Here is a 16,460-nt window from a genome sequence, read left to right as displayed (position 1 = left end):
GGAAAATGGGAAAATGGATTTTTCTCCATGTCTAAATTCCATTAGCTCCTAGTTCATTATTACCCAATTATCTGGTTTAATTTTTGTAATAGCATAAGACATTAATTTTAAAAATCTCTCTGTATTTATTGATTTATTTGTTTTCTTCATATCTTTGCCTTGTAAAATAAAGTCTAAATAAATTAAGAGTCAGCCCTCTCAACCTCACAGCTGTCTTGGTATCTAAAACAGCACCTGGAGCTAAAGAAATTTTTTTTGCAATAATAAATAACAAACCCATTATGGTTTGAATATGAAATAGACCCCAATGGTACCTGTGTTAATGTAGGAATCTGCAGAGGTGAAATGATTAGATTATGAGAGCTATAATTAATCTGTGAATTAATCCATTTGATAGATTAAAAATTCTAAAAGACTACTCTACTGGATATTAAAAATTCTAAAGAGTAGTTAACTGTAAACCAGTGTCGCATTGCTGAAGGAGGTAAATCACAGGGGCATTTCCTTAGAAATTGTATCCTTTCCCCCAGCCTAGCTCTTCTCTCTCTCTCACTCTCACTCTCTCTGCTTCTTAACTGCCACTTGGTGAGGAAATTTCCTTCTTCCATGATACTGTGTCTCACCTCCTGCCCAGAGCAATGGAATTGACTCACCACAGACTGAACCTCTGAAACCATGACCCCAAACAAACTCTTCCTCCTCTAAGTTTTTCTTGTTGGGTATTATGGGCATAGTAACAAAAGGCTAACACAAATCCTTAACATCATTTTGAATTTCCTTTTATTAAATGCATCTCACATATTGAAATTGAACTCAGAAAATTCTTGTAACTTGCAAAAGGGAGGCAAGGTTCCTGTTTAGTGTTGAGCACATCTCGAGGGCTTAGCACAGAGTTGGTTGTAGCAATGAAATCTTCCCTACTTCATCCCTAGGTGAAAGCTCCCTAAGGCATGGAGAGGAACAATCACACAGTGACTGAGTTCATCTTGTTGGGCTTCACAACAGATCCTGTGATGCAGCTGGTCCTCTTTGTTATGTTCCTTGGAGTGTACTCTGTGACTTTGGTAGGAAACACCACCCTCATAGTGCTGATCTGTAATGACTCCAGGCTCCACACACCCATGTATTTTTTCATTGGAAATCTGTCTTTCCTGGATCTCTGGTACTCTTCTGTCTATACCCCAAAGATCCTAGTGACGTGTATCTCTGAAGACAAAAGCATCTCCTTTGCTGGCTGCCTGGCTCAGTTCTTCTTCTCTGCTGGGTTGGCCTACAGTGAGTGCTATCTGCTGGCTGCCATGGCATATGACCGTTATATGGCTATTTCCAACCCCCTACTTTATGCTCAGGCCATGTCAAGGAGATTGTGCATCAGTTTGGTTCTATATTCCTATACCGGCGGCTTTGTCAATGCAATAATATTAACCAGCAACACATTCACCTTGGATTTCTGTGGTGACAATGTCATCGATGACTTTTTTTGTGATGTCCCACCCCTAGTAAAGTTGGCATGTGACGTGAAGGAGAGCTACCAGTCTGTGCTGTTCTTCCTCCTGACCTCCAACGTCATTGCTCCCACCCTGCTCATCCTGGCCTCCTACCTCTTCATCATCGCCGCCATCCTGAGGATTCGCTCCACCCAGGGCCGCCTCAAGGCCTTCTCCACCTGCTCCTCCCACCTGGTCTCTGTCACCTTGTACTATGGCTCCATCCTCTACATCTACTCTCGCCCAAGTTCCAGTTATTCCCTTGAGAGGGACAAAATGGTTTCTACCTTTTATACTGTGCTGTTTCCCATGTTGAACCCCATGATCTACAGTCTGAGGAACAGAGATGTTAAAGAAGCCCTGAAAAAGCTTTTCAAGTTGGCACAGTTCGAAGTCTAAATTGATAAATTTTTTTCAGATCAGTGCTAAGCTATAACATACTGCTCCTGGGGAAGGATAGGGAATTGGATTTTAAAATATCAACTTCAGGTTAATGAAATTCAACACATATTTTATTTGTATTAGTTTCTTTGTTTTGTTTCCGTGATTAAGCTAGAATTTTTACTACTGATTATAGATTCATTTTGATATTAGTACAATTTTCAAAAAGCATTAGCTGGCCCAATTATTTCTCCCTACATAGTGATTATCATGGGGATGTGAAAGTAACATAATATGGATAGATATTGTTGACTGTATACTGTTCTTTAAGTACGAACAGATCTTCCTCAATGATAGACAAAAAAGGAATGTCAAGATTTTTGATGAAAAGAGAAAAAGCACTCATATGTAAGAAAATAAATGCAGGTAAAATTAAAGATAAGAAATTTTGAGCTAATAACAATAATGCAATGTCTACAACTACTAGTTCTAATGTTTTCTAATTTTAATGAATTTTATAAATGTGATCATTTCATCAATTGCAATCATCTTTCAATGACAATGTTCCAACCTATGAGCTAGAAGCTCCACTTCTGTAAAACTTAACTGATCATCCTTCACTTATACTCTTGTAAAGGGTATTAAATAAAATATCAATCAAACCAGCCATAGACTGAATATTGAACTGTAAGCTATGTTTTCATAATTAAAATGTTCTGTGGAAAAATACTAGCATTGGGTCTATAATGTTGTCCTGTCCACCAGAGTCTGTGTTCTATAATGTTGTCCTGTCCACCAAAAGCTGTGGCAGAGAAGTTCCCCTAAGGGGCACCCCAAACCATCCTGAGATAGGGCTTAGTGGGATTCCAAGAAAGAATCATTGATGGGTGGATAAATTCACAGCATTCACTAGGGAACCTTAAATACAGGAGTGCTGCAGTGTGTCCTTGCAAAGGACAGCAACATGATGGATACCATACCTAGTTGTGTCCACCAATGGGGGTAAGTTATATTGAGTTTATATATTCTTTTAAAGAGAATTGGCTCAAAGACAGGGTCCCCATGCATTTAGCGACATATTTGGTCATTCATTATTTTAGGTAACAACTAAAACACGTCTGTCAGTGCCTGCTGATAATCAAGCTCCCTACTCTGTTTCAAGTGTCCTGGGAGAACATGCAGCTGGTTGCCACATGGTCAGGCATCCTGTGTTTCTTGGCCAGGACAAAGGAAAAAGCAGAGGGAACTGGGGACCCTATCAATGGTTTTGTTGTTGTTGTTGTTGCTGTTGATTTATTTCATTTAGTTTGGTCTTCTTCTTTTCCCCTAGTGGGGTTCCATGGCTGTGATCTAAGGGAGAATATGGTAAGTACTCACAATCTCCAGGAGAGAACACTCATGTAGAAAGATGTATAGTCCTAAGGACATGTATTTCCCCATGGATTTAGAAACGATTTGTTGTTTTTTAATCTAAACAACTCTTAAATATTTTGAATGATGTTAAACATAGAAGAAATGAGGCTTACAAATACAGTTTCTGTATATTCAATTTGAACTTTATGAAGGATTTTAGAGGAAACACCTTACTAAAATTAATTTTTTGTAAAATCTGGAGTAAATGTTCCAGAGTACCATCATTCCAAATCTTCTCCTCACCTAGTAATGATAGTTTAGCACGTTTCCAAGTTAAACTTCATGCTTAGAACTATTCAATTTCCTCTTTCTTTCCCCCAAACCTCCCAATGACAGCTAACAAAATGAGTTTTATGAAAACTCTAGTACTGCAAAAGAAGCAAAGTAACATTATGGAGCATTAAACAACCTAGTGCTGCAGGTTTAGAAGAGTTAGTATCACAAAAAATAATAATACTTTGAGTTTTTTGTTCGATACCTCACAGTTTAAAGTATATATATATTTTTTAATTTAAATGAAATACAGGGAGGGGTATGCACATGTCTACAAGTCAATTATTTGGAAAATGTATTAACAGTATTCAGCCAGAAAACAACCTTCATGCTTGTGGTCGTATGGTCTGTGTTGCTTTCCTGAAGGCGTCTTTGACATCTTTGTTTCTCAGGCTGTAGATAAGAGGGTTGAGCAGTGGGTTTAACACAGTGTAAAACAGGGCAGCCACTTTGTCTTTCTCCAAGGAGTAGCTGGAACTGGGTCTTGAATACATGAAGAGCAAGGAGCCATAGAAGAGCATGACCGAGACCAGGTGGGAAGCACAGGTGGAGAATGCCTTGCGCCTTCCCGAGGCTGAGCGGATCCTCAGGATGGCCAGGAGGATGTTGAAGTAGGAGATGAGGATGGCAAGAATGCTGGAGAGGACAGTGAAGCCCACCACGCCCAGGAGGACTTTTTCATAGACCCGAGTGTCGGTGCAGGACATTTTTACCAATGGTGGTGCATCACAGAAAAAGTGGTCAATGATATTTTTACCACAGAAACTCAGGCGGAAAGTGTTAGCGGTATGGGCTATGGCATTCAGAAAGCCTCCTATGTAGGAACCAACAACCAGCCCAGTGCAGAGAGAAGTAGACATGATACCTGAATAAAGCAATGGGTTACAAATGGCCACATGGCGATCGTAGGCCATGGCTGCTAGGAGATAGCACTCAGTGTAGGCCACAACACAGGAGAAGAACAACTGAGCCCCACATCCAGCCAAGGAAATGCGCTTATCTTCTGAGATACAGTTGGCCAGAATTTTGGGAGTATATACAGAGGTATACCAGAAATCCAAGAAAGACAGATTGCCGATGAAAAAGTACATAGGTGTATGCAGGCGGGAATCAATCCTGATTAAGATAACCAGGGTCATGTTACCTGACAACGTCACCAAATAAAGCATCAGAAATATTCCAAAAAGAATCGGCTGCCATCTGGGGTTTGCTGAGATGCCCACCAAGATGAATTCAGTCAGGACCGTGCGATTTCCCACTTCCATGTCCACAAAGGGGAAAACCTGATTATTGTTACCAGAGAATAAAAGTCACTTAGAGATTTTCCTTTTGAAACAACATAGCAAGTTTATCAATTGAATCATCAGTTTCTAATGCATAATTTTATTTTTTACTGTCTAGAATTTTAGAACTTCAGTCTGACTTGTAATGATCATTGGGATTGGTACAAAAAAGATTTTAAAATTAAGTAATTCACTTATCATCTTTAATCTAAGACATATCTATTATTCTCACAAAAAAAAGATGAGATAAATGAAATTAATGAAGATGACTAATAATTTCCTGGAAGATTGTCTGAGGAAAAATATATATATAAGAAAACACCAAGGTTAAGTTTTAACAAATGATAGACACTCAAAAAAATTCAGTTTCCTTCCATAGATCATTGAAAATTTCTTGTGTGTCAAGGATGGTGTAAAAGTAGATTATCCTATCCCTCCTGGTATTAGTACAAATAGAAAAATAAATACATTTCTGATCATGTACCAGTTTCTATTCGCAGTCCTATATTTAATTTAACTGACTTAATTTTCCACACAACTTTATAAGGTAGGTGGAATTTTGTTCTTCATGATATGAGGAAACCAAAGCATAAAATGTTCAAGCAACCACAAAGTCACAGAGCAGGTGAGCTGATATTGGAACCCAGAATCTGTTTAATCAATAGTCTCTGCTCAGATACCAGGTTATAATTAGATAGGAGGGAAAAGTTCTGGAGTGCTGTTGAATAGTAGAATGACCATAGGAATTGGCAATGCACTGCATATCTTTAAAAACTAAAAAGAAGAATTTTGAATATTTTACCATAAAGAAATGATAAATGGGGAAATAGATGTATTTACCTACCTTAAACATTATGCAAGGTATATATGTATCAAAACGTCATGTGGTACTGCCTAGATACATGTAATTTTTTTGTTTTTTATGTGTCAATTAAAATAAATTTAAGTTTAAAAATTTAAAAAATAATAAAAAATGAAAGAAGAACATATACTCTTCACCACTGTCATTTCTCTCTCATGGGTGAATACTTGTTCTCTCATGTTCTCCTAGTTAAGGCAAAGCTGTAACCCTCTTTCTACCTGCAAACCTTTTACAACTAACTTTTCTCCAGCTGATGAGTTTTGTATGCATAGTTCATGTGCTGGATGCTGAGCAACAGGAAGAACCCAATTTTGGTTGGCAAGGCATTGAGAAAGCATGAATCCTTTAAATTTCATATCCCGAATCTCCAAAGTTCTCAGACAGAAGCTAAGAAGAGGTGTCTAATTAAAACAACACCAAATTAGAGTCAATGTCTCAATAAACAGCTGACCTGTTTCCAGCTCTTGAGGCAAAGGGAGAAACTGAAACTAAGAGAGGATGCTGATATATTTCCATATTCAAAATATTTACCTTCTAGAAAAAAACAGTGTTCTAAGCAGAAACTCAAGCAAACTCAAGGCCTTGACTGCTTCATTCATCCAGTGTTCTTTGTTTCTAGGAAGGAAGACATGAATGGACTAATATTTCAAATATACACAATGATGATCATTGATTTGATTTGATTGATGGTACTATAAATAATCAGCTTGAAAACCTAAAGACAAGTCCACCTCTTTTATTCTTAGTACATAATGCATCTTTTTCATTAGCACATAGAGCACAGGGACTTCAGTCCTATACCCAAGATTCCATAAGCAGATTTTTAATTACCTTTATGACCCTATCTTCTACCAGTTCTCGTCACCGAAGAATTCACCATACAAGATCACACATGTGATTGATCTTTCAACAATGATTTTACATGTCCTCAAAGCCCCACAGTTAACTATATAGTGCTGTCATTAATTTGCATGCTGTAAGTTTTGTTCCAAATCTGACCAAGCTTGAGCAAAATTAGCATGGCAGGAACTTATGGTTATCTTTTACTACATTTGTTTTTCTGACTTCAAGGGGAAAATAATTAATAGAATAAATTGTCTAGTCTACGGGTCAGTATTTTCCCAGAAGATGAACTAAAGGAGACTTAAAAAAAATGAGAATTGGGCCAAATAATAATACTCTCTGTTGGCTAAGAAGAGAATGGAAAAAAAATCCCATCCCAAGAAAATTAAGTTATCAGAGTTTTCAACTGAGAGAAACTGGTAAACTAAAGAAACTGAGGGAGGTTAAATAAAGATGGATGGTTAGAGGTGCCTTGGAAGAGTCAAAAGAGTCACTAGATCACACAACTTTTCCCAGAAACTCAGGAAGCTGAGGCTGGAGAACCATAAATTCAAATCTAGCCTCAGCAACTTAGGCCCTAAACAACTTGGTGAGACTCTGTCTCAAAATAAAAAATAAAACCAAAAGGAAGTCTAGGGGGATGTGGTTCCTGGTTTAAAGCCCCTGGGTTTAATCTCTGCTAACAAAACAAATAAAAATAAGACTTTTGCAAGTCATAGAGAAGACTTTATCCTTTAAGCCAATAGAATGGAAGCCAATAGACATTATGAGGAATTAGGGTGATCACATATACTTATATAAAGTTCACTCAGGTTGCAGGTCTGAAAATGTATGGAAGGGAGTAATTCTTCACTCCTAAGTGGAAACGCTGAAATCCTCATTCGTCTGTCAGTGGTTGATACTAGCCTTCTGATGTTCTGAAGACAGAAAAGAGGCATTAAAACTTCTATGTAGAATTAGAAGGCATTATATGAACTTGAAGTATATCCTGGTTGTTCGAGTCTTAATCTAACCTCTAAACAAAAATTCCTATTTCCATAGTAATTTCTCCTTAAAATGCTGTTGAAGTCTAAAGATAAGATCCTTTTGAAATATGGGTTGGTACCAAAGTTGCTTTATCTCTTTCTTATTTTTTTTAAAAACTGTAAAACTTAGAAACTATGATATCCTGGAGAGAATATATAAATAAATTCGATATAATTCTCATTTAAAAGATACATTGTCATAGCCATCATTCTGACTTCTGTGTGCAATAAAACTATATCACAAAAATTTATCACATTGTACTCTGTATCAGAGCCCATAAGTTTAAAGTAGAAAGAGAAAAATTAAATTAGATCATAGATAAAAAAATTATGTTATAGTACCAAACAAAAACAGTCACAATTCTTTACTGATCTCAAGAGTGGATTGTTTTCCCCTCTCTTGTGACTTAGATGGCCTGGTGATTTGCTCTGGCCAATAAGTTGCAGCATAAATAGGCAGCCCCATGTGCATTGCCAGGTTGGGTCTCAATAGCCTTTTTTTCTTGTTTCTCTTCTCACTTCAGAATCCTAGTACACATCCATGAATAAGCCCTGGCTATCTTACTGGATAATGAGACATCTGGTCCTACCCTCTCGGTAGTCACATAGAGTGACCCCCACACATGCAAGTGGGTCCATTCCCTGGGATCCAGACCACAAACATATGAGCAAGCCCGGCTGAGGGCAGACAGGTCTGGCATAGGCAGAATTGCAAAATGGAAATGACACCCAAGTTTAAGGCCTGATTTTCTTGTTGGTAGCTCTGTCATCCTGGAAAAGCATTTTAACAACCTGCCAACCCCCATGCTCTCATTTCCAAAAAGAGGAGAAAATCTCAATGTTATATAGGTAAAATGCACAGCCCACTCTGCACAGCTAACATAGCCACAGAATGATAACTGTTTATTTTTCTGAGAGAGAAGAAAAATACCTATCTTATTAATAAATTCTGAGCTTATGAAAGAAAGAAATAAGGTCAAGTTTCCACAAATAATTTAAGTCCAAACACTGGTATCATTCAGTATCTAGCTAAAATCCTTATGTTTAATATTTTTCTCACTATTCCCATGTAATTGATACAGGAGTGACAGTCTGAGAAGTGCAAAGTTCATTGGCCTGGGATTGAAGAGTTCTGTAATTGGTATATATCTCTGATGCTAATCACCTGTGTGCATTAGAAGAGTAATCTTTCCTCTCAGGAACACATTTTGCCCATATGGAAACAAAAAAAAAAAGTTAATCATTTCCCCAGAAGCAACCTTCTATATTCCAATTAGGTTAACATCTCTTAGAGAAACTGAAATAATAGATAGCCTCACCTGTTGCAATATAATACAGCAAAGCAGATTAGCAATGCCTATTTGTGGAAACAATAGGAGACATCATGACCTTTCTTGTTGCAGTGAGACTGGAAAGTGCCAAAGACTACTGCCATTCCTTTTCACCTCAAGATTTGCATCCTCATTCTTGGTCCCCACTCCCCAAAAATATCAATCCTGCAAATTTGCATAATTCCCTAACCATCATTTCCTTAATTTCTTTATCAGTAAATAAGTAATGGCTTTCACATTTATGAAGTCTGGTTCTCTCTGAGAACATGATAAATGTAACCACAATTCTCCCCAATATGTACGTGCACATATATCTAAACACGCAACATTTTCAAGGATTTATCAACTATGAGAAATCCACCTTTGCATTTTCATATTTTGATTCTTAGGTAAAAATTTCCACCTGTTGAAGGTGCTTCAGCTTTATTCCAATGCTAGCATTCTCTATTAAAAGATAAGTAATAGATATGTGCTTTTGAGCTTAGCATGTTTAAAAGTGAATTCTTAATGCTTACTTCTAAAAACTGATCTATCTGTAAATTTTCCACAGCCATTATTAAAATTCTACCATATTTCTGAATCTTAAAATTTGGCATCAACCTAATCTCTCTCCCCATCTACTTTTTAATGTATCACAAAATACTGAAATCCCTTCCTTCAAAATTTGCCTGAATTTGCCCCATTTCCCACCACTTTTATTGCAACCACTCTGGTTCAAACTACCATCATCTTTTGCAAAGACTATTCCAGTAGCCTTCTAATTATTGTGCTCCCTTGTGCCCAACAGTGGAATCTCAACACAGCAATCAATCAATATCACTCTTGTATGTGTTATCTTGTAAAGATGCTCAATATTTGAAGAAAGTGCCGTAATAGCCTAGAAGTCATGCAGAGTCTGGGCTTCCCCGTCTGTAGGACCTGATCTCTCAGTACCCACCACTGGCCCTCTCCTCTACTCTGCTTCAACACTTCTGACTTCCCCACTCTCTCAAACATGCCATCCCCATTGCAGCATTGAAGAGCATTTCATAGTCCATTCCCTCTCCACTATTCTCCATATATTTTCAAGGTTCATCTGTCTATCCCCTTTAAGTCCCTTTCAAATGTTATTTCTGACTACCTTCCTTATTAAAAATTCCATCCCACTTCCCATCAATGCCCCTCCTCCTTATCACTCTGCCCAGATTCTGCTCTATTACTCTCCATGTTCAACTCAGATATTCCAACTCTTGTCTATTAGATCTGTTGTCTGCTTCTCCTCACCAGAATTCCACATGTTCAGGGCAATATATTTATCTCTTTATTTACTGCTGTTTTCCAGTATCAAGAATAGTTTATGATAACTTGGTGGCACTTGATAAATAATTGCAGAGTAAATAATTGGTTTATCTCATGTATATCTTGGACTGTTTTTTTTCCTAAAAATCCTGTGTACATCTAACCTAGCTTAAAATACTCAAAACAAAAACTATCCTCAAGTGGACTTCACTGGCAAAATGAACTGTCTGGTAATAAGAAGAAAGAGTAAATAAAAGAGAGGATTCATTCCTGAGACCTCAAATCCAACTAGAAACTGAAATAAACTGCTGATATATCTGAATGTGAAAAAAGACACAGAGAATCAGAAGAGATCGTGTTAAAGCATCCCACATAGAATGGCTTATTGTGATGTATTTCCCCAGTAGCAGAATGGTCCCTGTTGCCTTCCCCGGAGCAAGAATTCTGTGGAAGTAACATGTCTCTCTGGCACCAAAAAATAGTTCCAGGGAAAATAAAATCATATATTTCACTAGTCTGAACAGCACAAAATAGCTGTCAAAGGAGTCAAAAAAAAAAAAAAGAAAAGGTACATGTTTTGTTCTCATGGATTTTTTTCATGGTGTAAATGAATATAGATGTTCCAGCATAAGTATCTGACTGAATTTCAAACTGTATATTAGGACCAGATATATCGCTGGATGGAATTTGAATCAGAAGTGTGTGTGTGTGTGTGTGTGTGTGTGTGTGTATGTGTGTGTGTGAGTGTGTGTGTGTGTGTGTGTGTATGAGAGAGAGAGACAGACAGCACTCACATCTGCATGCAAGGCTGGCATAGCTTGACAGCAAGCCAGACTCTGTATCTTATTTCTAATAGCAGCTAACATCACAGGAAGGCCAAACTGCTTAGCTTCCCCCATCCCAGGAGCTTACCCTGGATCAGGAAGGTCAGTGCTTGGAAGTGACACACTTTTTCCTCTCTCCTGGTGTTTTGGTGTGCCTTTCCTAGACCTGATATATGTACTTTCTCAGTAACCCTTTGAGACTTCTTCCACGCTCAGCCAGAAATATGCACCTCCGTCTCCAAAGACACCATTAGAGTTCACTTGGAATGTGGGGAGATGTCTTAATTAGAACATGATCAAATGAGCAGCATTTTTAAAAGTCGGTTCTTAATGGTTCTAAGTTATAACATAAGCATCAAATATGTCTGATATAGAATTCCTCCCACTTTTACTACTTAATGCTGTTCTGGAATACGTCCTGCATTCCGTAGTTTTACCTTGTCACATGCTCCTCAGTTTGTCCTCTGTGCCCATCCTTGTCTCTTCCAGTGGGAAACCACTATCCATCCCTGGTGTTATGGGTTGAATATTGTCTCCCCACAATTCATATGTTGAACTCTTGACTCCCAGTGCTTCAGAATGTGACTGCAGAGACCAAGCCATTAAAAATATGATTGGGGAGTCAGAATTGTAGCTCAGTAGCAGAGCACTTGCCTAGCACGAGTGAGGCCCTAGGTTTGAGCCTCAGCAACACATAAAAAATAAACTCTTCCTACAGTGAGATTAAAAAAAAAGATAAATCTCTAATATTTAATATATTTTTACATTATGTAAATACCATAACCATGTTACTATGTATATAATTTCTGAAACTACTTTGTGTGTATTGCAGGATTGAGCAAATACACAGATAATTTAATTTTTTTATTGTAAACAAATGGGATGCATGTTGTTTCTGTTTGTACATGGAGTAAAGGCATACCATGTGTGTAATCATAAATTTACATGGGGTAATGTTGTTTGATTCACTCTGTTATTTTTTCCCTTCCCCCCACCCCTCCCACCCCTCTTTTCCCTCTATACAGTCCCTTCCTCCATTCTTGATGACACTTGTCATCAACACTATGACTTTTTAATGTTGGTACAATTAAAAATAAGAAATGGGATACATTACAATGAAATAGTCTCTATTGCTTAATTAATTTATGTATAAAAGTGAAAAAAAGAAATACAAACATTCATAGACTCTTAGTTGTTATCAATCCCTTACTTTACCCAGTATGGATTTTGTTCTGAATCTTCCCTTAGATGTAGTTATTTGAAATATCTTTCTGTTTCTATTTGTGTATATGTTCCTGTGTTCTTGGACAACTGCCCCTCCCTTCTATCAATCTCATACAACCAGTACACTATTAACCCTTGATTTTCAATTGGTGGAGAAAATATTCTTTTATTGGGAATACACAGTGACTCTAAGTGATATGTCTTTTCTACTTCATATTTTTCTGAGGAGCTCTATTATCATGTATAATGATTAGTCAAGATGAAAGATTCAAAAAGGAAAAAATAAACTTGTTCCTAAGAGAATTTTACAGATGGTATTTTTAGTATGACTTCCCTAATTCTCTCTCTCTCTTAACAAGCAACATAAGTACCTCTGGAGTTGTAAGTTATGGGTTATGTTCCTGTTTTCTCAGCTTTGAGCTATATGAAGTCAAACATTGATTATGATTTCATAGCCAGTTAAATTATTCACATTCATAGTTTATACCCAAAGAACTTAAAATCAGCAAACTACAGTGACACAGCCACATCAGTTTATAGCAGCTCAGTTCACAATAGCTAGATTGTGGAACCAACCTAGATGCCCTTCAACAGATAAATGGATAAAGAAACTCTGGTATATATACACAGTGGAATACTATTCAGCCATAAAGAATAATAATATTATGGCATTTGAAAAATAAATGGATGGAATTGGAGAACATCATGCTAAGTGAAATAAGCCATGCCCAAAAAACCAAAGGCCGAATGTTTTCCCTGATAAGTGAAGAATGATATATAATGGGGGTGGGGTGGGGAATGAAAGAATATTGGGGGAGCTTTAGAATATGTAGAAGGAAATGAGAGGGAGAGGGGTATGAAAAATGGTGGAATGAGACAGACATCATTACCCTATATACATGTATGATTACACGAATGGTATGAATCTACATTGTGTACAACCATAGAAACAAAATTATATATCCCATTTGTGTACACTCAGTATCAAAGTAAAAGCTAAATAAAAATAATAATAATAAAAAATTATAGATAAATTCACCTTATGAAATGTCAATTGAAAATTTTAACAGATCTGCTTTCTTTCAAACCTCTCACATTCCCAACAATTTTATAGACTCTGTCAAAATAGCAAACACAACAAATAGTCCACATTCATTTATTCTTATAAAAAAAATTCAAATACATTAGTGCCAAGTTAAGGAAACAATCACAGGCTATTGTTTATAATTATGAAACAATTGTTCCTTATTTCTGAGAGTACAGACTAATAATAATAACATGGAGAAAATCTTTTGTTGCCTTTTTTTTAATTTGCTTATCAAGTATTTCTATTTAAGAAAACTTTGCTCTATTCAACATTTTCCTCAGAGCATTTTTGACATCTTTATTTCGCAAGCTATAGATCAAGGGGTTCAGCATTGGGATCACCACAGTGTAAAACACCGACACCACTTTATCTCGTTCCAGAGCGTAGCTGGTACTTGGTCGGGAGTAAATGAAGAGAATTGAACCATAGTAGAGAGTGACGGCCGTCAGGTGAGACCCACATGTGGAGAAGGCTTTGAGGCGACCCTGGTTGGAGCGGATTTTCAAGATGGCTGCAATGATGAAGAGGTAGGAGGTGAGAATAAGGATGGTGGGGGTGATGACATTGGAGGCAAGTATAAAGTAGAGCACAGCCTGGTAGCTCTCCTGCACATCACAGGCCAGCTTTACAAGTGGGGGAAGATCACAAAAGAAATCATCAATGACATTGTCACCACAGAAGCTCAGAGTAAATGTCTCACTGGTGATGATAGTGGAATTGACAAAGCCACCAAGGTATGAAGCTGCAACCAGACTGGCACATAACCTAGGGGACATAGCCTGGGAGTACAGCAAGGGATTGGAGATGGCCACATAGCGGTCATAAGCCATGTCAGCCAAAAGGTAACATTCACTGTAGGCCAGTCCAGCAGAGAAGAAGAACTGAGCCAGGCAGCCAGCAAAGGAGATGCTTTTGTCTTCAGAGATGCAGGTCATCAGGATTTTGGGGGCATAGACAGAGGAATACCAGAGATCCAGGAATGAAAGATTTCCAATGAAGAAATACATGGGTGTGTGGAGCTGAGAATCAGCACAAATTAGAGAAATCAAGGTCATGTTTCCCATGAGACTGAAGATATAAATGATGAGGAAGATGCAAAAGAGCAGTTGTTGTACCCCAGCATCTGCTGTGAATCCTAAAAGGATAAACTCCTTCACTTTGGTGAAATTTTTCTCCTCCATGGTTTTGGGTTTCTATGTCTTTTCTGTGAAAAGATTGGTACATATATCATGGTTTATGACACTATGATGTTTTCCCCACAGTTTCTGTCATTCTAGATCATTAAAAAAGTCAGCTGATCCACATGTGTTCCTTGTTGTGAGATGTGTTTTTGCTGACCTGGGTATCCCTCCTTTGGGATAGATGGAAGATCAGTTCTAAGCTGCCAGGAGAAGTCAGTTCTTAAGCATACAATTTAGTGTGTGTCACCTTACATTCCCAATCTAATTTTCCCTTCTATTTAGGAGTGGATAATTTGTGTACCTTCTTTTTTTCATTCATTCTCTTTTTAAACATTGGAGGAGATTTAAACTTAGAATGCAGAAACAACTTCTAATGACAGATCCCTTTGAGCTTTTCCTGTCACTCAATTATGATCTAGTGATATCTTAACCTAAACAAAAAGTACTCTGAAAATCAAGACCTACCAAAGTATTACTGAATTTGAGGTTAACATATTTTTGAAATGCAAATAACTTCTGAAATTAAAGTAATTGATGGCAAAACATGGTGATGATGTTTCTTTATTTTTTGTTTGTGCTTCCAAGGCAATAATGGATTACTGGAATGTTTTTAAAAACATGTTGGGCTGGGGTTGTGGCTCAGTGGTAGAGCACTCACCTGGCATGTGTGAGGACCTGGGTTCAATCCTCAGCACTACATAAAAATAATATAAAGGTGTTGTGTCCACCTACAACTGAAAAAAAAATTTAATAACTATGTTAACAGTTTCTATGGTTATTGACAGCTTGCTACACCCAAGTGCCACATCTATTTCCTACCACTCTGACACTTGACACCATCCTGTTGAAAGATCATCCTCCCTCTTGGGTGCCATAGACATTGTATGTCTCCATGAGCAGTTGCTTTTAATACTAATAATCAATATATCCTTAGATTCAGATTATAGAGAATACTGGGGAGATTTCAAGGTGCTGGGACACAAAATAACATATAATAAAGTTTAAGATTAATACTTAGATGAAATTACATATAAGCAATTATGATTTACTCAAATTTGTAAGGAGCCTGTGATTTCTTTTAGTATACAAATTCCCTAAAAGTTATATATAGGTATATATGAGAGTATTCCTCTGAACTTTGATGTGGTGTTTGGTCTTCATTGCTTTCTTAGTGTTTATGATTAAGTTTAAGGATATTTTTCCCACTTAATAAATAAATAGGTAAATAAATCATAGGTACAATTTGTATTCTTCCTATGTCTAGTTAGAGTTTTAGTCTGTCATTGAGTACATGAAATAAATATTAACTATAAGCTAATTCCTCTATTCTCTGTTAGTAAAAACAAAAAACATTCCACTGTTAATAACTAACATTAGAGTTCTTGGAAGGGGTAACTTCTACAGAAACTTAATGTCGTATTCTTTCAGGGAAATTAAAACTAAATGGAACATGGTGAACTTTACCTTGCTGGAAACTGCTTTTCTCTCTAAGCTGTCATACAGTAAAAACAAGTTTATTGAATAAGAACATTAATTATACTCTTGAAAATTTTTTACTTAACATTTCCTTGTATTAACCATGAAATGATGTAATCAATACCAAAGAAAAAACATACAAAAAGACTCTGTAAACAATAAAGATTCAGCCTCAGCCTCAGAACACTTGGTGTCTCTGTGTGCTGTTTCTCCACCGCGTCGATGCCTCCCATCCACCTCGGACCCCAGACTGCTGCCAGGGCTGGGCCCCGGCACCCAAGTATTGATAGGTCTTACAGTGATAATTCTTGTAATTCATGATCTGTTTCAGAAATCACCAAGCCAAGTTGTGTGGTCTCACTACAGGCAGTCAAGCACATAACTTCCGAGGCTTGGTTATCCCAAGAAAGTAAGGCCAAATGCTGGATGACTGGGAGCATAGCTCACTGGGCTGAATTAGAGTAGGTCAAGAGAACTGATTAAAAAACTAAT

General features: G+C 37.3%; 3 protein-coding genes across 3 annotated transcripts; 1 reads left to right on the top strand and 2 right to left on the bottom strand.

Moving 5' to 3' along the window:
- The first annotated feature begins 950 nt into the window (after positions 1-950).
- On the top strand, positions 951-1,886 carry LOC124960366 (olfactory receptor 1013-like). The gene has a single exon (XM_047519096.1). The coding sequence runs from the start codon at positions 951-953 to the stop codon at positions 1,884-1,886; it is 936 nt and encodes a 311-aa protein (XP_047375052.1).
- Positions 1,887-3,880: 1,994 nt separating this feature from the next.
- Positions 3,881-4,858, bottom strand: LOC124959088 (olfactory receptor 9G4). The gene has a single exon (XM_047517731.1). The coding sequence runs from the start codon at positions 4,817-4,819 to the stop codon at positions 3,881-3,883; it is 939 nt and encodes a 312-aa protein (XP_047373687.1). The 5' UTR covers positions 4,820-4,858.
- Positions 4,859-13,556: 8,698 nt separating this feature from the next.
- LOC124960367 (olfactory receptor 1013-like) lies at positions 13,557-14,492 on the bottom strand. Its single transcript, XM_047519097.1, has one exon. The coding sequence runs from the start codon at positions 14,490-14,492 to the stop codon at positions 13,557-13,559; it is 936 nt and encodes a 311-aa protein (XP_047375053.1).
- Between the last annotated feature and the right edge of the window lie 1,968 nt (positions 14,493-16,460).

The sequence above is a fragment of the Sciurus carolinensis genome, chromosome 11, assembly GCF_902686445.1.
Source record: "Sciurus carolinensis chromosome 11, mSciCar1.2, whole genome shotgun sequence".
Classification (NCBI taxonomy): Eukaryota; Metazoa; Chordata; class Mammalia; order Rodentia; family Sciuridae; genus Sciurus; species Sciurus carolinensis.
The sequence above is the reverse complement of the archived record's forward strand: the minus strand, read 5'-3'. Positions and strand labels throughout refer to the sequence as shown.